Genomic DNA, 23,469 nt, shown 5'->3' with positions numbered 1-23,469 from the left:
ACGCGCGACTTGTGCCACGTCCCCGTTGTGCGCTAGAGTCGCCGAGATGGGAGGCATAAATGAATTATATCGTGAAACTCCAGCGGTAGTCCGCCTTAGGCTACTTGATATATCGCCTTGCGGCATTTTTATATATAGCTAGGCTCGAGGAGACCGACGGCTTTTGAAAGAGATATACTCCTGATGCAAGCACACGCGTTGCGGCGGTTGGCGATGGTCAGCGTGCACTCGCGAGGCCTGCCTGTTAAGAGACGTGACGCATCAGTAACGGATGCACGGCGTCTTGGGGGACGTGACTCAAAATCCGGAGGTACGAGATACGGGCGGCTCCGAGATCCAGCCAATTCTGAGCGGTACTATTGCAAGGTTCTTTCGTTGTGCGTGTGCTGCAGCCAAAGGTACCCCCGCTACTGGCAGTAAGTTATACAGACGCTTGCAGTGTTGGCGCCGTCCGGCACCTCTCAAATTCGGATTCGTATAACGTCTCGGTACAACAACAACAGCACGGCTACATAACGCGAACGAGCAGAGTTAGGGAGGATAAGTAAGTTCCTGTGATCATACGTAGCCGCGCACAGAGAAAACGGAAGGGAAGACGCGAGGCGAAGCGACCAGTCAATGTCAGATATGGGGAACATGAGAGAAGTCCATCGTCCGACGAAACGAGACGAACAAAGAGAGCCAGGACATGACGTGGAAGGGAAGGAAAGTTCCCGCGCCAGAGGGACTAGCCAGTGTCAGTGTCAATGTCAAGAGCGGAAGAAAGTCCAAGTCCAAGCGGGGATCAGGAGAGAAAGTAATGTACGTATGTACAGGTCAAGGTAAAGGAAGAGTGTACGACGAGCCGGACGAATACTAAATGAAGCTTAAATAGCGTACGTAGCTCTATACGGGTGCGAGTGCGAGTGCGTGTGGGTGGGGGAGAGCGATTTCCGCTCGTCCCCTTGTAGTCCGGTTGTTGGGAAAGGAAGAGAGGAAGTGATGGTAGGTTCCACGACGCGCCTCTCCTGCATACCTGAGGTACGAGGAGGCGCCCCAGGAACGCACATAGAGGGCGTAAGGGTAAGCGCAGGGTAGTGGGGTGGGAGGGGGGGTCCGGCTCCGAGTCCGTCGTCGCGGTCGTACGTAGTAGCCGTCATCTCATTAGTAACATTCGTGCTTCGTCGCCGCCAAAGACGCAGACGCAGTCGCGCCATCCGCCAGGCGTTTTCGTCGCGCGGGGGGGGGGGGGCTGACCGCTCGGTCGTCATACGCTCACCAAGTACAGCGCCTGTGGCAAAACCAAACCGAACGCATACTGTCAGCGGGTCTGAACGTATAGATATGAGAGGGTTCGCGCTCAGGCGCGGTCGGACGTCAAATGTCCATGTCACTCACCACCTCTGATGCCGGGGCGCCTGTGTGGGCCTCGTTGTACGCGCCCACGTCCCCGGTGAGGAAGAGGCCGTCGGACGCGCTTGGGCTGTATGCGAGTGCCGTGCGGACGTGCGAGCCGTCAGGGTTCACCCAGAGCGCTGTACACACGTCCACGCCAATGTCGAGGTCATGACATCATGCAATGGGGGCAGTAGGAGTAGGAGACAGGCAGATCACGTCAGTGTCCTATCTCACAACCAGGGAATGTGATAAGAGACTCGGTACGCACGGGAGAGCCCCAGGGTGTTCGCGTCGATGGTCCAGATCGCGGACTCGCTGCCGGCCACGCTAGGCCGCGCGTGGGGCGGTGCTGCAAAGTTTAGAGTTCAGGGTGAGTGTCGGGGAACAGGCGGGCAGGGGTGTTCAGTCGCGCAAGTGACGCAGGAGGCGGCGGCGGCGGCGGCGACCCAGCGCCGTACTGCACATACACAGGAGCGCGAGGCCTGGCTGGGTCCTCGGTCCGAATGCGAACAGAGCGATCAGGAATGGCATGGGATGAAACACGGGCACGGGCACGGGCACACGGCGGAGCGCGAGCCTGGACGAACCCGCGCTCTGCACAGCACGCGGTATGACGCGCCCTGCAGCGCAGGAGCGAAGAAGCGCAGAAGCAGCAGCCACGAGCGCAAACACTCACATTGGATGACGTTCCCGAGGCCGATCGTACTATCGCCGGACACGCACAATCAGTACGGGGTCGCGAAGCGCAAGAAGCTCGCAGAGCGTTTGACGCGGAGGGAAGACTCACGCTGAGGTGCCGGCGGCGATGGCGCTCGTGCCCACCGCGCCGAGGAACGAGCGGGCCTCGTCGTCGTCCGCAGTCACCTGCGTGCGCGTGTACGCAGCGCGCGCGCCGATGGCATTGTCGAGTGATGATGCATCGCGAAGGGTGGCGCGACGACGCGACGCGGACGTGATGCGGTCCGCGGGAGGCAAAGATTTGCGGTTGCGAGCAACGTGGGCGTGTGACGGCATCGAGGAGGGAACATTGTAGCGAGCACAGCAAGGGAAAACGTGAGGTTGCGGGCATCATCAGTGGCGCTGCGGGGTAACGCAGCGATCGTCCACACTCACCGTCGCGATGCTGAAGGGGACGCTCCCAACGGCCGTGAAGGCGACAGGGGAGCCCTCGGCGGTGGCGAGCTCGCTGTATGCGTCAGCAGCGGCACAATGGAGCGAGCCAAGTATAGTCAGAAATCGCAGCACGCATGGAGTTCGAGATCAGGCACGGCGCGGGCGCTAGATCAGCAACGTACAACGCGCGATCGGGGAGCGAGAGCAATGGACTCACACGCCGGACGAAGAGAGCCGCACGAAACCGAGGGTGGCGTTGTCGGCGACGGTGCGTACTTGGAGTGTGCCAGTGTAGGCCTTTTCTGTCGCACTAGGTTGGGACGCGTGGCGATGAGTGCGAGGTAGGATTGGGAAGGATACATAGATCTATACGTACACTCGGACACCTGCAAGGGCATTGGCACTAGGGCTCGGGCTGGGAGCGGCGCGCTTCGCAAGACCGGGCTCGGTGGGTGTGGGGGCGCGCTTGAGGCGGCGGGGGGCTCGCGGGGGAAGGCCCGCGGCGAGGCGTTGTGCGTTGGTCCATGTCTCTGAAGGCGAACGCGCGACGTTCAGGCTTTTGTGGCCAAAGGGGATCACGGAGGCATGTGCAGTCGTGAAGAAAACGAGCGTGAAGAGGAGCGCGGAGAAGCAGGACATGCGCGGGAAGAGCATCGTGTCGGAGTGCGAGGCGGAGGGGGCGGGGAGGAGGGCAAGAAAAAAAAGGAGGGAGTGAACGGGTTATGAGCCAAAGTCTAGCACGAGCGGTTGGTGAAAACGAACCTTCAATTCGGACAATGCGACCTACTTACATACACGCCCGTGCCAGGCCTCCGGCCCGCTGCACCCAAGCGCAATAATCAGATATCCAACGCTCGCCCACGCCGAGGACGAATGCAGCACCGCGTGTGCCCTGCGATGGGCCCGTCGCCCGATCATACATAGCTCTCGCCTGCAGCAGACAAAAAACACACCAAAAGACGATCAAAAGCTTGATTGCGACGTCGTGCCGTCCAACACGCTCTTTCCGAGCCCGCCCTCGTGCAGAGCAGGGGCCGTCGCAGGATGCCCCGGCACGCGTCAACGCCGCCGCCTCCTGCACGACTAACCCCTCGCCGTGCGTCCGGAACGTGTGTGATGCACTTAAGGCCAGGGGAGTCCTATGACCGATGCGCACCGCACGAGCACCTGCAACGTTGCGCCAGTGCCGTCTCGGCCAGCGCTCCGACACGGAGGGGGCCGTGGTGTGCTCCTGGACAGAGATGGGCGATGGACTGATGACACCGGGGGTCAAGCGTGAGAGAGTCTATGGTTTCCCTACCGATTGCATGTCATAACTTCAGGCATTGTAGAATTCACTGAAGCCAGAACTCTGGAAGCTGGAATAGAGAGAAAGTCTGAGCCATTAGAAGGAGTCACCGCTGCCGACTTTCGGGGTCCTGAGGTCAAGCACATCTCTGCGAGTCCTGGAATGGAACGCCTGCGACATCGGTCGAGGTGTCGAGCAAGCTGCGCCTAGAATCCCTGCACGGGGGAGGGAGATCCGAACGAACTCGCCGGATGGGGAACGTTCGAGAGCAATGGACTGCTAAATCGCGGGTGCGGTGGGAAAAGAAGTTGGGCTGCTGGTACACGAGGCGTTGACTGTGCACTAGGGGCGTTCAAGTTCGGTAGTGGAACGAGTGCCGCAAAATGCGGCGTGGACTGTCCGATGGGGGGAGGCTCTAATTGCGTCACGGGGGCTGTAGCTCCTTGGCAAGGAATCTTTGGAGAGCGCGGAAGCATCAGTACTTGCCTTGATGCAGTGTTGTGCGGGCATGTTTCGCGGCTAGAATGATGGGCGACACGATGGCTGTAGACGAACGGGGCGAAGCCAAGACTCATCTACCGCGACGACTGCACAAGTTCAGGAGTTAGTGTGGACACAGGAAGCCCGTATGTCGGTATCCCAGCACGTGACTAGCAGCGTGGCGCTGCCGGCTGAAAAGCTTCCTCCCCGCGGCTCTCCTCGCGTCGTCTTGATTGCATTGCAGAGTATGAGCTGCTATTGACGAGCCATTCATCGTTCCTCACTTATCGCAGCAACTGTTCACCGGCCGGCCAGTCGCTGCAACGCATCCTGTTGCTAGTTTGCGCAGATTTGCAGTTCCTCCTGTGGGTCACACTCCTCTCGAATTCCTACCCGTCGTACAGGAGACATCAAGCACCTCTCAGACAGTCTGTCGAAGGAACGCCTGCCTTTGTGGATCATGCCATAGCTTGTCGCAGACCTGCCGCCTGAAGTTGCAGGCGTCCGCGTCCCGTCACGGATATGATCCCTCCGCGTGACATAACGCGTGATGGAGCGCGTTCGTGGATGTCACGGCGTGGGCGGGATCGCCATTCGGCTTGTTTCCGCGCTGTCAGCACTCCTCCTCGTCCTGCTCGTCCCCAAAGACCCGAAACCCGTCCGGACCACTTGGATAGAATCCGAAAATGTCTACAGCGCCCTCGTCGCGCTCGACGCCGGCTTCGCGGTCGTCTCCCGCGGTGCCGTCAACGCGCGCCACGTCCCCGCCTACCAGCCCGGCGACTGTCCCGGAAGATGTATGTGCTCTCTGGCTTCTGGCTTTGGTGCGGAGAGCTGACTAGGTTAGCAGGCAAAGACTGAAGATGATCTAGGAAACCAGATTGCAGAGGCAGACTTCCCGAGGGTACGTTGCAATTCGCTCCATTGTCTCTAGGGTGGGCGTCGGCGTTCAGGGGCCACAAACCATCAACATTTCTGGGAATTGCGTCTCTCTCGCTGCTCGTCCTGCGGTGTATCCACACGTCTCCCCCCGTCGTCGTTCACCGCAGCGCATGCGGAAACACTGCAGTGGACGCGCATACAGCTCGCCACAATGGCTCATAAGCACTTACGACACCCATGGGCCATACGTGCGCATGTACCTCGCCTTCCGCGCACAATATGATAATCCGCCGAGTCTGACATGCGGACGCTATACTGACAGCGCTCTTGCATGACTCAGGACGAAGCCGAAGCATTGGAAGAGGACGCAGACGTCGACGGCCGCCTCGCCCAGCTCGAGACCCTCATCCAAAAGTCGGGCGCGTACGTCAAGTTGCTCAAGGAGCAGATGGACCAGGTGAAGGTCATCCACGGCGCCCGCCGCTCGAGCTCGACGTCGCATGCGCAGGCGAAGGCTAACGGGAAGCAAAAAGCGAAGAGCGCGCGGAAGCGTGCGCGCGTCGTGTCCGAAGATGAGGAGGAAGAAGAGCGTGAGGCGAAGCGCGCGAAGGCGGAGCAGGACGGCGAGAAGGCAGGGGAAGGGGAGGAGAGGAAGACCGCGTTCCAGCAGCCCGCGCTGATCACGGGCGCGACGCTCAAGGACTACCAGCTCGAGGGCGTCGCGTGGATGGCGGGGCTGCACCAGAACGGTATCTCGGGCATTTTGGGTGAGTCGCCTTGTGTGATGGTTTGAGCGTGCGAAGGTGACGTACAGTGCAGCGGACGAGATGGGTCTAGGAAAGGTACGTACGTTTGAAGACTTCAGCACTCGTTCTGCACGCTGACGGCCGTCCGCCCGCAGACGATCCAGACGATTGCGTTCCACGCGTTCCTCCGCGAACGCACTCCTGCACCGTTCATGGTCGTCTGCCCGCTCGCCGTGCTCGACAACTGGGCCAAGGAGTTCGCGCGCTTCGCCCCTGACATACCCGTCGTCACCTACTACGGGACGAAGGAGGAGCGGGCGGAGACGAGGCGGACGAAGATGGTGATGGACGAGGTCGATTTGGAGTATTGGAAGAATGCGAGCGGGTCGCATGCTGCCGCGCAGGCTGCCGCTGCCGCTGCTGCCCCGTCGAGAGGCAAAGGGAAGGGCAAAGGAAAGGGTAAGGGCAAGGGGGCTCCTCGGGGTCGGGGCAAGGCTGCTACTGCTGGGCGTGGGCGCGCCACACGGGACGATGACAGCTCGGAGGACGAGGTACCCGCGTCGAAGTCGCGCGGGAAGGCCGCTGCGCGCGGTCGCCGTGGCGGACGCACCCTAGCCAAGTCGCGGAAGCCGGTGTCCGAAGCGGACTCGGACGAGTTCGAGAACTCGATGATCGTCGACGAAGAGATCCCCGAGCCCGCAGAGCAGCGCAACAGGCACCCTCTGAAGCCGTACCAGAAGACGAACTTCCCGGTCGTGCTGACCACGTACCAGATCGTCATCAACGACCGCGCGGAGCTCGCGCGGTACCACTGGGGGTTCATCGTCGTCGACGAGGGCCACCGGCTGAAGAACATCGACTGCGTGCTCATGCGGGAGATCAAGAAGATACCCGCGGACGCGCGGATGGTGCTGACGGGGACCCCGCTGCAGAACAACCTCGCGGAGCTGTGGGCGCTGTTGAACTTTGTGCTGCCGGACCTGTTCGGGGACTTGTCGACGTTCCAGTCTTGGTGCGTCCCTTTGCCCCTTGCGTCTCCTGCTATCCATCCCTTCATCCTTGGAATTGCTGACGGCAAATCGCGCGCATATATGCATATACAGGTTCGACGAGAGCCGGCTGCGGAGCAAGCTGACATCGGACCGCGAGAGCAAGCTCATCCACTCGCTCCATGACATCCTCCGCCCGTTCCTCCTGCGGCGCATGAAGGCCGACGTCGAAATGTCGCTCCCCCCGAAGAAAGAGTACGTGCTCTACACCCCGCTGTCGGAGCGCCAGCGTGAGCTGTACGACGTCGTCGTGCGCGGCGACAAGGCCCTCCGCCGGTATTTGATCGAGCAGATCGGGGAGGAGGAGGACAGGCTCAATGGGGGTGGACGCAAGGTCGAGGATGACGAGGAGGAGACGCCGTTGAAGGTGGTGGTGAAGAACGGGGCGCGGAAGGCGAAGGGGCTGAGGGAGAAGGTGGAGAGGGACTATGTGGAGAGCTCGGACGAGGAGGGCGAGGGGTACTTCAAGCGGCTGGACGAGGGGCGGGTCGAGGCTCGGAGGGAGAAGGAGAAGAGCGGAGGGGACATTGGGCTCGAATGGCAGAGGCGCATTGCAGGTTCGTCCCTTCTGCACTCACTCCTCTGCTGGTGACAGCGGTCAGGGTGCTGAAGTATGATCGCTGGGAACAGTCAAGGAGGTGAACAACAAAAACCTGAAGAACGTCATCATGCAGCTGCGCAAGGTCTGCCAGCACCCGTTCCTCTTCCATTGGCCGAGGGACCCGACTTCGCGCGAGTCCGTGCTCGGCGAGGAGCTCGTCACCGCGAGCGGGAAGATGATGGTGCTCGAGCGCCTGCTCGACGCGCTATTCGCGCGCGGTCACAAGGTACTCCTATTCAGCCAGTTCACGACGATGCTGGACATTATCGAGGTGCGTACTCCCCTCTGTCTCTCGTCGTGGAGCATCCGCGGTTGTTGATGGGGATTGCAACGGTAGGACTGGGCGGTAGAGCACAAGGGGTGGCCCATTAGTCGCATTGACGGGAGCATGGACATGGAGTCGCGGCGGGAGGACATCCGGCGGTTCCAGGAGGGCGGGGATGCGTCCGATGCGCCAAGGCTGTTTTTGCTCAGCACGCGCTCTGGCGGGTTGGGCTTGAACCTCGTCCAGGCTGACACGGTGATCTTCTACGACCAGGATTGGGTACGTGAGCGTCGAAATACATTGCGACTCGGTGCTCATTCGCCACTGTTCACTACACTACAGAACCCCCAAGCCGACCTCCAAGCTCAAGACCGCGCACACCGGATCGGACAGACGAAGCCCGTGCTCATCTTCCGCCTTCTCTGCGCGCACACTGTCGAGACGAAAATCATGCAGCGGGCGACGGACAAGCGCAAGCTCGAGGCGCTCGTCATCGCCAAGGGCGAGTTTGTCAACCCGACGGCGGCAAAGAGGAGCAAGAACCAGGCGCTCGCCGAGCTCGCGATGGAGCTGCATAGGCTCGAGGGCGAGAAGATCCAGGTCGTGCCGAGCGACGAGGCGGGCAGGAAGAGCGTTATTAGCGACGAGGATCTGGAGATGTTGCTGGACAGGAGGCCGGAGGTATTCGCTGATCGGCAGAAGGGATGGACGAGCGGGGGCCAGGTCGAAGGGGAGTTGGGAGCGGCAGAGGCGGGAGAGGAAGAAAAAGTGCTTGAGCCGGCAGCGAAGGGAGTGGTGCCGGACGCGCAGGCGAAGACGAGGACGGCGTTCGCAGTGTATGAGGCCCCCGTCAACGCGGACGCGAACATGCTAGGAATGATGGACGGTTTGGAAGACGAGGGAGATGAGTAGTCGATCGCGGATCACAGGGCCCAAGGCGTGTGTCTCGGGGTGTGTGTGCGTCCCCTCGCCGTCGTCTTGCTTGTTTCGTTGCTTTCGTAGTGTTTTCGTGTCACTCTGACATCGCATCTCTCCCCGTTTCTTGGATAGGATGTGTGTGCATTGTTTCGTCTATTGTATTGTAGCTTAATCGGTCTTGTATAATAGATATCACCCCGTGATACGCTTTCTTTCTTCACTGATATCCACAGTTGCTGGGACCAAGGTACGTTTCACACGATGCAAGGTAGCCTAATGAAGGTGCGTGTCACAGATGTATCCAGTCGTTCACAAAATAACCCTTCCGCTGATAGATCCATCGTCCACTCTGACGTCATCCTCGCCGCAACCTTGTCTACTCGTTGATGGCTTAATGCAGCCCGAGATCGTCTGCTTCGTAACGTGGTACTCCACTTGGGGTCGCAACGAATATGGTCATCGTCGTCCGCCAAATGACAGTGACACGCGTCACCGTCGACACATTCCCGACGTACTCTACCCCCTGTATGCCTTGTTCACAAGACTTATTAATTCGAGTTCTCTCAAGCGGATACACCCCTAATCCACTTCTGGGACTTCCAATATCGTGGTTCCTGCCACTGGCCTTACAGCCTCCCGATCGGGCCCAGCCATATGCAGCGGTATGTTATCCGCATTGCGCACACCGTGCGTCCACCTGTCTATCCGCCCTATTACTCATAAATAACTTGGTTGTGATTGTTTCTGAATGGGCGCTTTTTTGCGCCTTAGCCTTCGATCTGGCCGCGGGAAGTGGAGCATATATCCGCGCTCAATATAGTGCGGTGCGGACGAGTTTATCCGACAAATCGCTGCGGGAGTATATACTTGAGCCATAGCACCTGAAGCTCCTGCCAATGCTAGGTCCCGCTCATTCGCTACCCCTTCACCGCGATGCCTCACGCGAACGCAATCTTCCAGAACTGCTTCTACGTCGCCAACATGCTCAATGGGATCCTCTACGGTGGGTGGTTTCATGGGCGCATCCCTGTTGACACGGACTCGCTGACTTTCCAGGAGGACAGGGGTCGAGCTAGTACTATACGCCGTCAGCACGTCCATTATGTTGAACAATAAAGACGAGCGGAACACACGCAGTTATCGGCTGTTCCTTTTGCTGAGCACAGGACTGCTCCTCATGATCACCGTCTACGTCGCCGTGCAAGCCCTCTTCGGTGAAGAAATGTGGATCATTCACGCAGACTACCCCGGAGGATCCGCTGCTTACCAAGCGGACCATGCCGCAGTGTGGTACGAAACCTTAGGTAGTGTGGCATCAGTAGCACTGAACCTCATAAGCGATGGGTTGCTGGTGCGTCTATCCCTTCATTCTAAGATGCAGCGCTTAAATAGTACATTTTGTAGCTCTATCGATGCTACGTTGTCTGGACAGACCGGCGTGTTCTTATTTTTCCATTAAGCCTATATTTGATCACCTTCGGCGAGTATTTGAAACTTCTCGTTTCAGACGGTCAGTGCTTACAAGTTAACGCCTTACAGGGCTCGGACTTGCCATGTGCATCGTCTCGAGCATCCCACATTCCAACTTCTTCACCGGTGCGAGCCAGCACGTCGCGCTGTCTTACGCGACCGTCGTCATCTCGCTCAACTTCACGCTCTCTTCTCTGATATGTGGTCGGCTGCTCTATCACGCCCACGGTGTCGAGCACCTGTTAGGCCGGGACGTCGCACAGAAATACACTGGGGCGGTCGCGCTGATCGTCGAGGCCGCCCTTCCATACACCCTCTTTGGCATCGCCTATGTCATAACGTTGGGCCTGCACAGCCCAACGACGATTCTGTTTATGTCGCTCTATGTCATGTTCACCGTGGGTACCGTCCCTGCCTTTTCACCTAGCCTTGGTCGCTGATACCCGTTGACATCCAGTGCATATCGCCGCAACTGATCATTATCCGCGTTGTCCTGGGTCGCAGCTTCTCCTTGGAAAACAACTCTACTTCCCAGCTCAGTTCCAACGTTCACTTCACAACATCTATCTCGACATCTACCCCCGAAGAAGGCGTCCCAGACTCGGGACTAGGCTCAGTGGTCAGCGTCGAGAAGAAACACCGTTACCGGTGGTCCCGGAGTTCAGGGGCCTCGGGTTCCTCTACAGTAGAGGTCGTCTGAGCTATGACCGGCTCCAATATCTCTACTCGCAACACTACAAATCATGGAACCCGGGATGGCCAGTACACTGCGGTAGCAACATCTCTTCCTTCTATCATACAGTGCTTCATAGTCGTGCGACACGGGAGTGCTATAGCATCTCTGTGTCCACCCCATCACTCTCTTCTGGCACGCCGTCCGCTTTGACCTCCTCTATATCCCGCTTTCTCAGCTCCTTATTTTGCTCGCTCGCGGCCCCTATGACGTCGGCCGCAAGTACCGGCCCACCGCTCGTCACAGTCGCCGCGTCCGCCGCAACAGCGCCGACGTTCCCCACGCTCTGGCCCACATTCCCCACCACGACCCTTGCCTCCTTCCCGTAGTCGTTCTCGATCACCTCGCCCCTAGCATGTTCTAGCGCGTCCTTAACGTCCTGCACCCCGGCTCCAACCCTGTCTGCAACGTCCATTGTTCCCCGCGCCGCCGAATTTAGCCTCTCCGTCACCTTTGGCTCTGTCGGGACAAACGTTCTTGCACACCACGACCCCGCGACAGACGCAGCGCCCAACACGCTGCCACTCACTCCGTGCGCGATGTTCGCGAGCGTCTGCGTCCCACGCTCCGCACTCCCCGCCATGTTCTGTGCGGCAGGGTGGAAGACGACGGGCTCGGTCGTACGCGGGTGCGTCCGGAGGTAGAGCTCGCGCGCGTCGCGGACACGTTGTGCAACGCGCGCTGAGCCCTCGCGGACGGAGCGCGCGACCTCGTCCGCGGCAGCCTCGAACCCGTCTTTGAGGAGGCCATGGTCAATGAGGGCGAGTTCAAATTGGTTTTGGAGAGAGGCGTGGTCATTGTCGGCGCCGAGGGGCGCGGTGGTCTCAGGGAGGACGATCGCTATAAAGCTATTCGTAATAGAGAGTTGCAAATCATGATCAGGGTGAGATCTTAATGCGTTGCGTAAAGTGGCCTGTACTTGCCCTTTGTTGGCTCCCTCTAATTCCGGGGTGAATATGTATGTTCGGGAATCGTCCGCAAGGGTCGCAAAGATTGTACTCGTGTACAGAGGGAACGCGGACTTGCCAATAACCAGCGTGAGCACGGGCTCCTCTTCCTTTGCAGATTTTATCATACCGAACAAGGACAGCGTGCCTTTAGAGAGGATATTCGGCTCATCACCCAAAACCTGTGCGACGACGCAACCGGGGATGTCCACCAGCGATTCTTGGAAATCGCTTCACACCACACAAGGCCAGATATAACGATGGGTAATAAAAAAAACGAACAAATTCATGAGCTGCACGTGTCTTTCATAGGATACATACGAACGAGCCCTACGAATGTATCGCGCTCTTCAACTTCTGGACCGCATGATGCGCTCCCGTCCCTTCCCTGCTCGCGTCGTCCGCGCTAGGCTGGAGTGGCCCATGAGCTATGAGGACCTCCTCGAACTTCGTCTGGAGTGTAGACAGCTGTGACCCGTCTTCCGTCACGCCTTCGGGCAGCGTGATCTTCACGAACCTATCAGTGACCAGCGGTCCAAGGTTAGCTTCGCCACCTTCCTAAGCATTGAGAACAGATAGACAGACGCACCCGCCGTCGAGTCCTTCGATCTCCGGATTGAACACGTACGCCCGCGGGTCCCCCTCCGATGTCCCGAAGACCGTGCCGTGGTGGAGTGTGAACCCTGCACTGCCCACTGTGAGCATCAGGTCCTTGCCATCGGAGGAGGCGGGCACAAGATTGAGTTCGCCTGCGCCGAGGGTGACGTTCGACTGGCCGAGGACGTGGTGCGCGGTTGCACCTGGGATCGTGATGAGTGCTGACATTGTGAAATGTTGTGTGTGTTTCGCGTCTGAGATTGTGTCTGAATGCGTATAAGGACACGGATAGGTGGTATGAGGATGTGGGAGGCAGCAGAGGAACAGCAGTGATTGATGCAGGCAGAGGGGGTCCTAGGCTGCCAACCCCACATCGCGTCATAGCGCACCTAACCCTATTCTGGGGGCCAAACCGAGCAGCAGTGACGGTAACGACGCTGCTAAGGGAAGCAGATATATATCCAGCAGACCGCCGCTGAGACTCAGAAAGTATACACGTCCAAGTCAACATAAGCCTCGTCTCCGGACTGCTGGCCACAGTGTAAGATGGTCAGCGAAAGATTGCAATGCGGACGCTCGAGACAAGCAGCACTCACCTTCATCGCAATCAGTTGATCCTGGTCGATCATGAACCCGGTATAATCCACCAAACCACGTACGCCGCTTCGCGTCGACATCGCGTACGGCAGCCTGCTCACTACCGGGTGCTGGAACACCGCCCCTGAGTCTATCACCGTCTCCCTGGCCACGATCTCGTACCCGCCGCCCGCCTCATCCAGCTCCAACGGCGGCTTCACCGGGTCATCCGTGCGCTTCGGGTGCACGTGGAAGTCAATCATGAGCATCACCATTTTCACCTCGTCGTCCCCCGTCGGCTGCCGGAGCGCGAGCGGGATCGGGGGGAAGATGACGCGCTCGCCATGGAGGTACCTGGCGCACGGTGACTGCGTGGTGAGCTGCAACGTCCGTCTACGCATCGCACGAGCAAAACAATGCACGCGCTGAGAACGCGAACAGAACCCCGCCGGGGCGAGTCAGACGTACCTCAGCCACTGGAAGTGCGCGATCCAGTTCACGAAGCGCGCGTTGTCCGGGCCCCACTCGTCCCACTCCTTCGCCACCGCGGTGACCTTCCCTACGGCCCCTGAACCGATCCCGGAAGGGATATGCGCGAGAAGAAAGCGGTTGTGGAGGAACAGGTGGTAGCTCCCCGCATGGTCACCATAGTATAGGCACATCATGTGCACGCGCGCGTCGCGGGATACCTCGAATACCCGCCCAGGCGTCGGATTCGCGACGAACGGCGCCGAATGTGTGAGGAATCGGCGCAGATCCTGACCCGGCTTCGTGGGGGGCAAGCGGAAGATCGCGACCCGGGTGGGGAGAAGGCGGTCACCGAGGGAGGGGGACTGTGGAACGGTGTTGGATAACGTCTCTGCATCCTCGTCTCCGCCGCTGAAGGTGTAGACCTCGATTGAGCCGTATTGCATCGTTACGGTGACTATGTAGGCACGGCTCGATATGAACGCAAAGTCATAGGTGCCCGTGGGCAAGTTCACCCCGACGCAGTCCTGGAAGGTATATCCGTGAGATAGCATACACAGGAGTTAGTTTGTACACCTACCACTACCTTCTTGCCAGTTCGCCAGTTCCATATGACGAGACCAGGACCATGAAACCAGAAGAACGCGCCAATGACATCGTCCACGATCTGAACGAAACAATTCCTGACTTGGGGGACCGTGGCTCGGAGCTCGGGAATGCGAGCCTTCGGATGAGGTTCATTTCGGCTAATAGTCCGCAAGTGGATGGTCATGCTGAAGCCAACGAAATGACTTCAGAATACTGTCTGAGAGGACAGAGAAGAGCTCATCGCGCGTGCTCTGAGAAGAAATAAGGATCGAACTGGACTACGCCACAAGCAGTGCGGGCGCAGTACCAGCACCCAACATACAAACCGCCGTCGAGCCTGTTCTCCAGCTCAGTAACACACATAGTATCACCAGCGCGACGGATGATGGGATACGGCGACTCTAAGAGGGTTCCCCAGAGGGTATATCTAGCGTAGTAGAACACCATGCCACATACCTCGTAACGTCGTCCGCGAGTACCAGCGCCATGAGATCCTGCGACGGATCAATCGCAAAGTCCCGTATCCTGATACCGAGATCCTCCCTCTCGATCTTCCTCGCTTCCTGGGTGCTTGTGGGCAGCCATGTCAGCTCGAGGTGCCGCGAGCCAAAGAAGTCGTTCCCCATCGATGACGCGAACACCCCATCGACGAGCTCGTACGCCTGGCAGAGCCCCGGGGCTGAGATGGACACGATCCGGGACCAGTCAAGGTATCTCCAGCGCGCGCGCCGTTGGAGGAGGAGCTGGAGACGTTCGGCGGTGGTGAAGGTGCAGCCGAGGCCTTCTACGAGGCCGTCCGCCCCGAGCTCGATGCGGTACTGCAGTTCGAGAGAGTCGTTGACGACATCACGCAGCCTTTTGCTGACCTGAGGGTGTGCGATGTGAATCACGTCGACGCTTGTGGTCGTTCGCTGGTACTGACTTGCTTACAGCGCACGAGGTCCTCCCAGTCGAGATGCTTGAGGCATTCAACGAGTAGCTCCCCAGGTAGTCCGAGAAATTGAGCTTCCAGAGGCATGTCCACGACCCAGAGTAGAAGACGCAGGAAGGATCGGAGAGCTGTAGATTGGCGATGAGCTCGAGAGCACAGCTGGATGACGGACAAGCTGGCGGATCGCGGTTGCGACCGTAAGCGCCGCGATGTTCGTCGGTGGCGCCGGTACGGTGCACAATCACTGTCACAATCTCCCCTTGTTTGTGCTCAGAATCCCAGGTGGTAGGAGCCCCGCGAGGGCGAAGTCGGTCAATTGTCTATGAGTGATTAACCCAGTTTCCTAGGGGTCAACTTTGCCATAAGTCACGCAGACTTACTACAACGGCACAGGCGACACGTAATGTCAAGCATAGCAATCCGTCACGGTAGACATAGGGTCTTTTCCGAGATGATATATGGTCTGTAGGGGTACCAGGGCAGTCACAACATGGTAGGTATCCGTCGCCGTGTGCGTAAGTCGACTATGTTCAGGCGACAAGAACTCCCGTGATTACAGCTGATGTAAAAACCAGCGTCGCGTTTCCCCCAGGCCTCCCTGTGCTCGGATCAGCGGCAGCCCCCTGCCGAGCCCCTCAAGCCAGCGCTCCGGCCACCTCCCAGTCAGGGGACAAGCTCGCCGTGACTGCGCGAAGTGTGCCCCGCCTCATTCTATGTGGTTTCAGAGCTACAGGACACACAATATTCTGCATGGAATGCTTCCCATGCAGATTCCCGCTGTGTGCGGGTGCTTCCAGCAGTGGACCAGAGTCGGGCAATGTCCTCGGTGTGGTATAGCTGGGGCTCGGCCGGGGTTTTCCGGTGGTCCGAGCACATCCCCGGGCGCGGGGACTGCGACGCTGGTTTTTACATCAGCTGTAATGTGCAGAGATGGGCGAGGGACTGATGACACCGGGGGTCAAGCGTGAGAGAGTCTATGGTTTTCCTACCGATTGCATGTCATAACTTCAGGCATTGTAGAATTCAATAAAGCCAGAACTCTGGAAGCTGAAATAGAGAGAAAGCCTGAGCCATTAGAAGAAGTCACCGCTGCCGACTTTCGGGGTCCTGGGGTCAAGCACATCTCTGGTAATGTGCAAGGCCCTAGTCTGTTTGAGGACTTATCGGAAGATAGCGTAGGCACTTCAAGTACTGGCCTTATTCTTGAAGTCTCAACTCAAATTGTTGCACGTTGTGTAACGGGTTACAGTACCTACATTTGTCTATACGAAACCCATGTGTTTTTGTGTATCGTCTTCAAAAGCAAAGCCGCCACTTCGTTTGCTCAACAAAGACATCGTGAAGACAGTACTGCGGAAGCAACGATAAGAAACGAGGCTTGGCGCATAAAACCCTGAGCGCCAATCGTATCAGAAATCAGGATCCCCTCACGCGCACATTTTAGCCGGCTACTTATCAACCTTCCTGGTCATAGTTGAGCGTCGTTCGGGAGCCACGATAAGTATCTCCCACAGTATGTTCAAAAGCATGCAGCCACGGTCGCACGATAGCGGCTCGAGTAATCCTCTCGCCACTACCTCCTAGCCCCCTCCCAACTGTCTGGTCGTCGCGCGCCAGGCTGAGACCGACCGAGAATGGTGACCGCAAAAGATGTGTCCGCAATTGACTCAGAGAAGAACCACGGGTCCGTGGTCGACGGGGTGCTTGACGATGAGAAGGAGTTGGCTCGTATGGGGTACAAGCAGGAGCTGAAGTGCGTGACCCGTTTTATCACTGGTATGACATTCGAACGCTGACAGGCGGCCGCCGCGGCGTGTGGCAGGCGCGACCTGACACTACTGCAGGTAGGTGTTTGTTGTTGGGGAATCTTGTTTGAACATGCAGGCGGGCTTCGTGATTGACATGGCGCAATCGTAGAACTTCGGTGTCTCATTCTCGATCATTAGCGTCATTACCGGCATCCCTTCCTTGTTCCTGTATGGGCTGGTGCGTTCCAACAAGGCATGAATGTCGCGAGTGCAGGCTGAGGTTGCGTGATTCGCGCAGAACACTGGAGGCCCAGCGGTTATGGTGTGGGGTTTTGTAGTGGTTGGTGAGTTGTCTTTGAGTCCTGAATGTGAGATAGCTTCGAACTAGCTATGCAGCGTTTTTCACTTGCCTGGTCGGTTTGGCTATGGGTGAGGTATGTAGCGCACATCCCACAAGCGGAGGTCCCTACTTTTGGGCAGCGATGCTCTCCGACCCCAAGCATGCCGCGTTCGCTTCCTGGATGACCGGTTGGTTCAACCTCTTAGGACAGGTCGCAGTAACTACCGGTATAAGGTGTGTCTACGTCTCTGCGCTGCGACTCAACGTGACCTCCTCCGAACTTACTCTCCGTTTGGAACAGTTACGCGGCAGCAAATTTCATTTCAACCCTTGCGACCTTCAACACTTCCTTTGTCCCTGAAGCGCGCATAACTATCGGCATCTACGCGGGGGTGCTCATTTGCCAGGGACTCATTAACACCTTTGGCGTCCACCTGCTGAAGTATATCAATAACTTTTCCATCTGGTGGCATGCCGTCGGGACCACTGCGGTCGTCATCGCCATCCTCGCGGCCGCGCCGAAGCACCAGTCGGCCAAGTTCGTCTTCGCGACGTTCATCGACAACACTGGCGTCGACGGTGTCGGCTGGAGCCAGCGGGCGAGCGACGCATATGTCGTCGTTATCGGAATCCTTACAGCGCAGTATACCCTTACAGGTCAGCTGCTCTTTGTTCACTCCGAACGATATCGGGGCTGACACTTGTCGTGCAGGGTTCGATGGCAGCGCGCATGTGAGTGCTTGCTCGTGGTAGCGCCAGTTGGCAAATCTGACAGGGACCACCAGATGACTGAAGAGACGCATAACGCAGCCATGTCCGGCTCTATAGGCATCATCATGGCCATCGGCGTTTCCGCCGTCCTTGGGTGGTTCCTTATGCTCGGCCTGCTCTTCTCCATCCAGGACCTCGACGGCACCATCAACTCTGCCACCGGTCAGCCCGTGGCCCAGATCTTCCTCGATACGGTCGGCGAGAAGGGGGCGATCGTTCTCATGGTGAGTACGGCGCCGTGCTTGGTCTTCCCAGTGGCGCTTTCGAGGGTCGGTTGGGCGTGTCGCTGACTGTGCGCTCGCTCAGGTGATCGTGATTGGTGCAATGTTCTTCTGCGGGACGTTTTCGGTTACGTCCAACAGTCGTATGATGTACGCGTTCTCGCGCGACGGCGCCATTCCCGGGCATAAGTTCTTCCACAAGGTCGACGAGAAAACCAAGTCTCCAATCAGGACCGGTACGTTTTCATGAGTGGATGCAAAGGGTGCTGTGGGTGACTATGAGGTGCAGTTTGGCTCGCTTGCACGCTCAGCTTCATCCTCGGATTGCCCAGTCTGGGCAGCTCTGTGGCGTTCTCCGCCGCTACAAGTATAGCCACCATCGGGCTGTACATCTCCTACGGTATGTATCCCGCCTGGGATCCAAGCGCGGTCTACTCAAGGCTTCCTGTCCATAGGTATCCCGATTGCACTGCGCGCAATCTACGGAAAGCGCTTCAAGCGCGGGCCATTCCATCTGGGCCCGTTCTCGTACCCAGTCGCGATCATCTCCTGCCTCTGGATTGTCTTTATATCAATAGCATTCATCCTACCGCAGGCGAACCCCGTCGACTCTCAAACACTGAACTACTCCATCGTCGCCGTGGGCATCGTTATAACATACGCGCTCGGCTACTGGTTGATCAGCGCGCGAAAGTGGTTCACGGGGCCGATCAAGCAGATTTCTGGTGAGACTGAGTGAGTGATGTATTCGGGAATTGTACTGATTGGATTGCCATGTTACAGCGAATGATATGGGGGTCGATTCAATGGACCCCACGGGCTCCACAGAAGCGGATACCGTGCAGGTCAATGTGGACACGAAATCATGAGGGCTTTTCGAGCCAATTATTGCATCCCACTAGTATCTTTTAGATTATTTCTTGAGCCACGAAACTCAGGTATATGATGCGTTCTTGACTCCGCTACATGCCTGCGTTCTCCGATGTGGGCTGCAAAGGTAAGGGGTAGTTCGGGATGAGCGACGACATTTCACTGTCCCGAGGACTGGTTAATGACTGTAGCTATACCGGCCGCCAAGACGCAACACACAAGCCGTGCTCAAAGGTGAGTGCCGTGGCTGCACATCGTCATATGCCTAGAGACCACTCTAATATACATGCATGAGCCCATCAGTTGATAAGACGAAGCCTTGATTATCCACTATGCCCCTGTCGCAGCAATCCGAGCGTCGCGATCAGCCGCCGTCGTGCACGCGATACTTGTCCCAGGAGAAAGTACGAGCGGGAGTGCTGCACAGCTATGGGGGAGGGTCAACGGTCAGTTCTCACATGCAGCCCGAGGCTAGAATGTTTGCATGGAACAGCTGCTCACATGAGACCGGTGTTGCAGGGGAACGTGACGAACTGGCCATTGGCACATTGTGCAAATGCAGTACCGACACATGCGTTCGTACCCGACGTACAGGGCGAGCTTGGAGTCAACGTAGCGAACTGTGCGCTGAAGAGGTTGACATGAGATGAGGTGGTCAAAAGCATCTGGGTAATGTGAACATACTTCAAGTTCTTAGCGTCAATGCCGTTCTGCAGAGTGAATGAGGCACGGGGCATGTTCACTGGGCTCGTTGATACGGCGGCGGCGAGTGCAATTGCAACAATAGCGGAAAGCTTCATGATATGATCGTGAAAGGATGGGGCGATCTACGCAAGTAGAAGAGAACGAAAACTAGGAACGGCAGAGAATGTGAGGCGGACGCCAGGTCGCTGGAGAAGCTGTTGAACGAAAGAGTAAATTTATACTCCAGGTGCGCTATGCTGTACTCCAGGAGGAAGATGGCCAAGCCCTCGGCCTCAAGGGAAAGCTGATGATGCGGAATCGAGAATCGGCCACTAGGCCCACCTCGGTCGTACGGGCTTGATTTGCCGAGCTGAAGGGAAGTGATGTGTGCTCCTGCCCACATCCGGCGCAGTAAGATATCAAGGCCAGCTTGCGATCAACTTCGCTGCGATCAGACCGGATGAACGAAAAGAGTCGTGCCAATTGGAAAAGAGAGGTGAAACTTCCTCCACGGCAAGGCGTTGACAGGTAAGTAACAGAGTTCAGACATGCTGTCCACCCGGCGACAGAACGATGGTGATACAGAATCGGCGCTGGCACTCTTGGTGCTGGGTTGGGTAAACAATCAAACTTGAGAAAATTGATTCTGTGAGATGAGTGCTGTCCAGCATAGTGGATGCGTGATCTGCTTGAATGTCAAAGTCCCAATAATACCTACGGTTTCTACTTCTACTTGAGGCCTTTTTGCCCAGCGATTATTGTTGTGGGACAGGCAGGTCACCAACTTCATCTCGCCAAGGACGTCTTTTCAAGGGCGTCTAGATTACCCATTCGGTCAAAACGGCGCCAATTTCGGGTTTGCCCTCGGGCCTCGACTGTCTCGGAAACTTGGCAACTTCTCACCACTCCTGCCTGCATCTTATACTGTGCTGTCGTGCACAAAGGACAGATAAACTTGTCATAACGACAGGGCGCACCCTCACAGGTCACCATTTCCAAGATAGAGCTCTTGTCTTGTCCAATTGGGAGGATGCAAGGCCGCTGCCAGTTGCCTGCGTCAGCCGCACATCATACTATAGCTGCATAAGATGATGATCGGTGTCAATCATACGGACTCTCTTTCTGGCGCTGGTGGAGGAGTATGATGAAGCAAGTGCTCCGAAGGGTGCTGGTACTGCACTTCGCTGACGCCAACAGTGTAACCGTCGGTCCAACCAAGACCTTCATAGGACACTGCATCTTACTCTTCGATGGCGTAGTCCTCTGTCCTACGCCACTCCTGCCCTACGCCGGGTGCCAAGCCGTCCCACGATTGTCAGCGCGGACTCGGACGACTCCCAGTACGTTTACGGCGAATGTCTACGATGTTGAGCAAACTCAGCAAACAATTCATACCCACATACTCATCCAGTCTCGCTCAATGGGGAGCGAACCTCCGCGTCAGCTATATTGCAGAGGGGCCGACATGACAATTCGTCGGATTCAGCGGCTTCAAGCTTAGATGGATCTACATACATCGGACACTTGACGCTGATGAAAAAGGCCCCGAGGGAATTAGATGTCGGTAGCGCGTCCTATGCAATGCATCCCGGCGCACGCAGCCTCCCACTGTTATCACGATATGTTCCGCTATCAACGCCTTGAGGCCACATTTTGCACCCGGGCCTACGAATACGTCCATTGCACATGCGGACATCGACGGCTGAAAGGAGTCCCGCGTAGCGAAGCGAAGCGCCTCATGATTCGCGCTCTTATGTTACACTTTTCATTGATTTTCTTGGTTCACGCTAGTACTAGTATGACCCTGGCTGTCAGCTGGCTGTATACAAAAGCCAGCTGTGTAGGAGCGTCCCTATCGCCCTCACGACCTTCCACTCGTTTGTGTCTCAAGCACTTGCAGAGAAGCTGCTTATAATGTCAGACGGTTCAGAGGTTCAAGCTGCCATTGTCGCGGCGAGGTATGTCTGGGCTCTTGTCATGTCCCCTCGTTGACTGACTGATGTCCTCAGTTCGGAATACTTGTATGGATACTGCGAGGCTGCCGCTCTCGGTCCGTTCTTCAAGGATGCATCAGTTAGGAGCTGTCAAGCAAGAGACTTATATGCTATCGCTAGCGCTCTTTGTTTACGACTACCTCATGACATTTGACAGCGAGGTCGCATTGTTCTGGCTACCCCGCCGGATTACCGGATCATCAGTCATCTTCTTTCTCAACCGGTACCTGACACTCACAGTGCAAATCTTGCTTTGGAGACCAAATCCTTCATCATATCAGGTGTGTCATACCCCGTCTTGGTCTTTCGTACGATGCTTAACGCTTAAGTAGGGGTACAGTCGATTCAAGATGCCCTAATGGCCGCAGGGTACATACGTTCTGACTCAGCTTCAGCGCCGTTGCAGCATATACCGCCTATAATGTAACCAAAGCATTACAATATCTACCTTGGGCTGGTACGTGCTCATGTACGCTGCCATGAACCCAGTCTGAACAACAGCTTTTTCGTCTAGCCTTCTCGACACTTAGATCATATGCAATGGCCCCAGAACGCTATAGATGGCCCCTCTCAGCAAGCATATTTGCTCTTTCCTCGGTTCCCCTTGTCGTCGATATGTTTGTGCGTATCCGAGAGATCATCTACTATTGCTGTTGGCGGTCTTCTGACAGGTTGGTCTTAAGGGCGACTTACACTACACATACTATGCTAATGATCCAGTGCAAGGCGTGGTACCCATTAGCACGATATCGCAGAGCATGAACCTGTTGTGAGTGGTTCGCCGCGCGGCTTACCCGACTCACGATCTAACGCGTCGATTCTCAGATGTAAGTCCACGCGTTACGTGATTGTCAGGGTTGGTAATCCACCCATCCTAACGCTGGGACCCTTAGTTGCGCTGTTGTCGCGATTTTCATTAGTCGGAGCCGATCTTCTGGTTCTCTGCGTCACTTGGTACCGAACCTACGAGACGATCAAGGTAGCTCGGCAGGTCGCGGGTGGGCTACGCAATAGGACCTTTGCGAACATTCTTCTCCGTGATGGTGCGTAGCGTCATGTGTCAGCTGTCGTTCCCGGTACTCACATGTATTGTGCGGCATATTGTAGGGACAATCTATTTCTTGTATGTCTCGGAGAAATCATTGTGGTTCCTCTCGCACCTTCTCACTTCCCATGACAGGACGCTGCTTGTCTTGAACGTTCTTCACGTTGCATTCACTCTAGCATCGGCAAGCTCCGACGTTGATCAGATCGCTAGCGATGAATTCGCCACAACAAGCGTCATTATCTGGTTTGAGGAACCGTACGTACTTTCCTTGGTACTCCCGCCATGTCAGAAGAGACAACACATTCATCTCAGATTCACCTCCATCCTTACGTCGAGGTTCCTCATCAACCTGCAAAAAGTCAACCGCAAATTAGCGGGCTCTGTACAGTCGATGTCGCAATTGCCGGAGCTTGCTTTCCAGCCCTACGCCTCGGGAAACGTTGATGGCTTCATTGGGTCCCTGGGGACACAGCTCTCGTTCCACAAAGAGGACGTAGAGGGGAGCGGCGAGCACCAGTACTCCCGATAGGTGAGACTATTCACACTTATACTTGGCAATGCCCGCGCGCTGAAGTCTCGACGACCGTCGATTTTCTTGGATAGTTGATCCGCGAAGAGTAGCACACCTATCATATCACTAGCTATCTTATATACACCAACTATATACACCAACTAATGTGCATGATGAACGACGTTCCTGCATGGAGTATAGGAGAGACTAGAGACTCGTCGTTCGCGCACTCACAACTGTGCACATTTGTTTA

The 23,469-nt window shown here is 56.9% G+C and overlaps 8 protein-coding genes across 8 annotated transcripts; 4 read left to right on the top strand and 4 right to left on the bottom strand.

The window, feature by feature from the left end:
* Positions 1–1,300: 1,300 nt before the first annotated feature.
* Positions 1,301–2,391, bottom strand: DICSQDRAFT_169572 (uncharacterized protein; the record flags this gene model as incomplete). Its single annotated transcript, XM_007365190.1, has 6 exons — positions 1,301–1,309; positions 1,378–1,514; positions 1,646–1,726; positions 1,845–1,997; positions 2,054–2,082; positions 2,165–2,391. 6 exons carry the CDS (start codon positions 2,389–2,391, stop codon positions 1,301–1,303), a joined length of 636 nt encoding a protein of 211 aa, XP_007365252.1.
* Positions 2,392–2,448: 57 nt separating this feature from the next.
* Positions 2,449–3,144, bottom strand: DICSQDRAFT_169571 (uncharacterized protein; the record flags this gene model as incomplete). The annotated part of the gene is made up of 3 exons (XM_007365189.1): positions 2,449–2,563; positions 2,708–2,800; positions 2,867–3,144. The coding sequence occupies 3 exons, from the start codon at positions 3,142–3,144 to the stop codon at positions 2,449–2,451; spliced, it is 486 nt and encodes a 161-aa protein (XP_007365251.1).
* A 1,764-nt stretch (positions 3,145–4,908) lies between these two features.
* Positions 4,909–8,915, top strand: DICSQDRAFT_161280 (uncharacterized protein). Its single transcript, XM_007365188.1, has 9 exons — positions 4,909–5,055; positions 5,109–5,162; positions 5,481–5,907; positions 5,960–5,982; positions 6,042–6,898; positions 6,990–7,492; positions 7,566–7,807; positions 7,874–8,080; positions 8,144–8,915. Exons 1-9 carry the CDS (start codon positions 4,945–4,947, stop codon positions 8,711–8,713), a joined length of 2,994 nt encoding a protein of 997 aa, XP_007365250.1. The 5' UTR covers positions 4,909–4,944; the 3' UTR covers positions 8,714–8,915.
* A 737-nt stretch (positions 8,916–9,652) lies between these two features.
* Positions 9,653–10,889, top strand: DICSQDRAFT_59087 (uncharacterized protein; the record flags this gene model as incomplete). Its single annotated transcript, XM_007365187.1, has 5 exons — positions 9,653–9,722; positions 9,784–10,070; positions 10,124–10,233; positions 10,290–10,587; positions 10,647–10,889. The coding sequence occupies 5 exons, from the start codon at positions 9,653–9,655 to the stop codon at positions 10,887–10,889; spliced, it is 1,008 nt and encodes a 335-aa protein (XP_007365249.1).
* Positions 10,890–11,019: 130 nt separating this feature from the next.
* Positions 11,020–15,116, bottom strand: DICSQDRAFT_126730 (uncharacterized protein; the record flags this gene model as incomplete). Its single annotated transcript, XM_007365186.1, has 10 exons — positions 11,020–11,762; positions 11,922–12,100; positions 12,204–12,386; positions 12,459–12,669; positions 12,693–12,732; positions 13,063–13,435; positions 13,511–14,037; positions 14,091–14,283; positions 14,555–14,964; positions 15,021–15,116. 10 exons carry the CDS (start codon positions 15,114–15,116, stop codon positions 11,020–11,022), a joined length of 2,955 nt encoding a protein of 984 aa, XP_007365248.1.
* A 1,471-nt stretch (positions 15,117–16,587) lies between these two features.
* On the top strand, positions 16,588–19,072 carry DICSQDRAFT_136109 (APC amino acid permease). The gene is made up of 12 exons (XM_007365185.1): positions 16,588–16,782; positions 16,852–16,873; positions 16,947–17,015; positions 17,076–17,121; positions 17,174–17,351; positions 17,419–17,774; positions 17,830–17,849; positions 17,903–18,112; positions 18,195–18,345; positions 18,399–18,509; positions 18,565–18,834; positions 18,893–19,072. Exons 1-12 carry the CDS (start codon positions 16,664–16,666, stop codon positions 18,976–18,978), a joined length of 1,638 nt encoding a protein of 545 aa, XP_007365247.1. The 5' UTR covers positions 16,588–16,663; the 3' UTR covers positions 18,979–19,072.
* A 271-nt stretch (positions 19,073–19,343) lies between these two features.
* On the bottom strand, positions 19,344–19,716 carry DICSQDRAFT_169565 (uncharacterized protein; the record flags this gene model as incomplete). The annotated part of the gene is made up of 3 exons (XM_007365184.1): positions 19,344–19,398; positions 19,481–19,606; positions 19,664–19,716. 3 exons carry the CDS (start codon positions 19,714–19,716, stop codon positions 19,344–19,346), a joined length of 234 nt encoding a protein of 77 aa, XP_007365246.1.
* A 2,518-nt stretch (positions 19,717–22,234) lies between these two features.
* On the top strand, positions 22,235–23,350 carry DICSQDRAFT_136108 (uncharacterized protein). The gene is made up of 7 exons (XM_007365183.1): positions 22,235–22,278; positions 22,341–22,428; positions 22,551–22,700; positions 22,765–22,780; positions 22,838–22,960; positions 23,018–23,234; positions 23,309–23,350. The coding sequence occupies exons 1-6, from the start codon at positions 22,273–22,275 to the stop codon at positions 23,232–23,234; spliced, it is 600 nt and encodes a 199-aa protein (XP_007365245.1). The 5' UTR covers positions 22,235–22,272; the 3' UTR covers positions 23,309–23,350.
* Positions 23,351–23,469: the final 119 nt, after the last annotated feature.

The sequence above is a fragment of the Dichomitus squalens genome (genome assembly GCF_000275845.1).
Source record: "Dichomitus squalens LYAD-421 SS1 unplaced genomic scaffold DICSQscaffold_11, whole genome shotgun sequence".
In the NCBI taxonomy this organism is placed as follows: domain Eukaryota; kingdom Fungi; phylum Basidiomycota; class Agaricomycetes; order Polyporales; family Polyporaceae; genus Dichomitus; species Dichomitus squalens.
This window is presented reverse-complemented; position numbering and strand designations above follow the sequence as displayed.

Excerpts from the sequence above, each read along its gene's own strand:
- DICSQDRAFT_161280 (XM_007365188.1), top strand. The coding sequence starts at position 4,945 with ATGTCTACAGCGCCCTCGTCGCGCTCGACGCCGGCTTCGCGGTCGTCT. Across the intron at positions 5,163-5,480 it reads CAGAGGCAGACTTCCCGAGG|GACGAAGCCGAAGCATTGGA; the intron begins GTACGTTGCAAT and ends TGCATGACTCAG. Across the intron at positions 8,081-8,143 it reads TCTTCTACGACCAGGATTGG|AACCCCCAAGCCGACCTCCA; the intron begins GTACGTGAGCGT and ends ACTACACTACAG.
- DICSQDRAFT_136109 (XM_007365185.1), top strand. The coding sequence starts at position 16,664 with ATGGTGACCGCAAAAGATGTGTCCGCAATTGACTCAGAGAAGAACCAC. Across the intron at positions 16,874-16,946 it reads GCGACCTGACACTACTGCAG|AACTTCGGTGTCTCATTCTC; the intron begins GTAGGTGTTTGT and ends GCGCAATCGTAG. Across the intron at positions 17,122-17,173 it reads GTGGGGTTTTGTAGTGGTTG|CGTTTTTCACTTGCCTGGTC; the intron begins GTGAGTTGTCTT and ends CTAGCTATGCAG.
- DICSQDRAFT_136108 (XM_007365183.1), top strand. Across the intron at positions 22,429-22,550 it reads GCAGAGCATGAACCTGTTGT|TTGCGCTGTTGTCGCGATTT; the intron begins GAGTGGTTCGCC and ends TGGGACCCTTAG. Across the intron at positions 22,961-23,017 it reads ATTATCTGGTTTGAGGAACC|ATTCACCTCCATCCTTACGT; the intron begins GTACGTACTTTC and ends CATTCATCTCAG.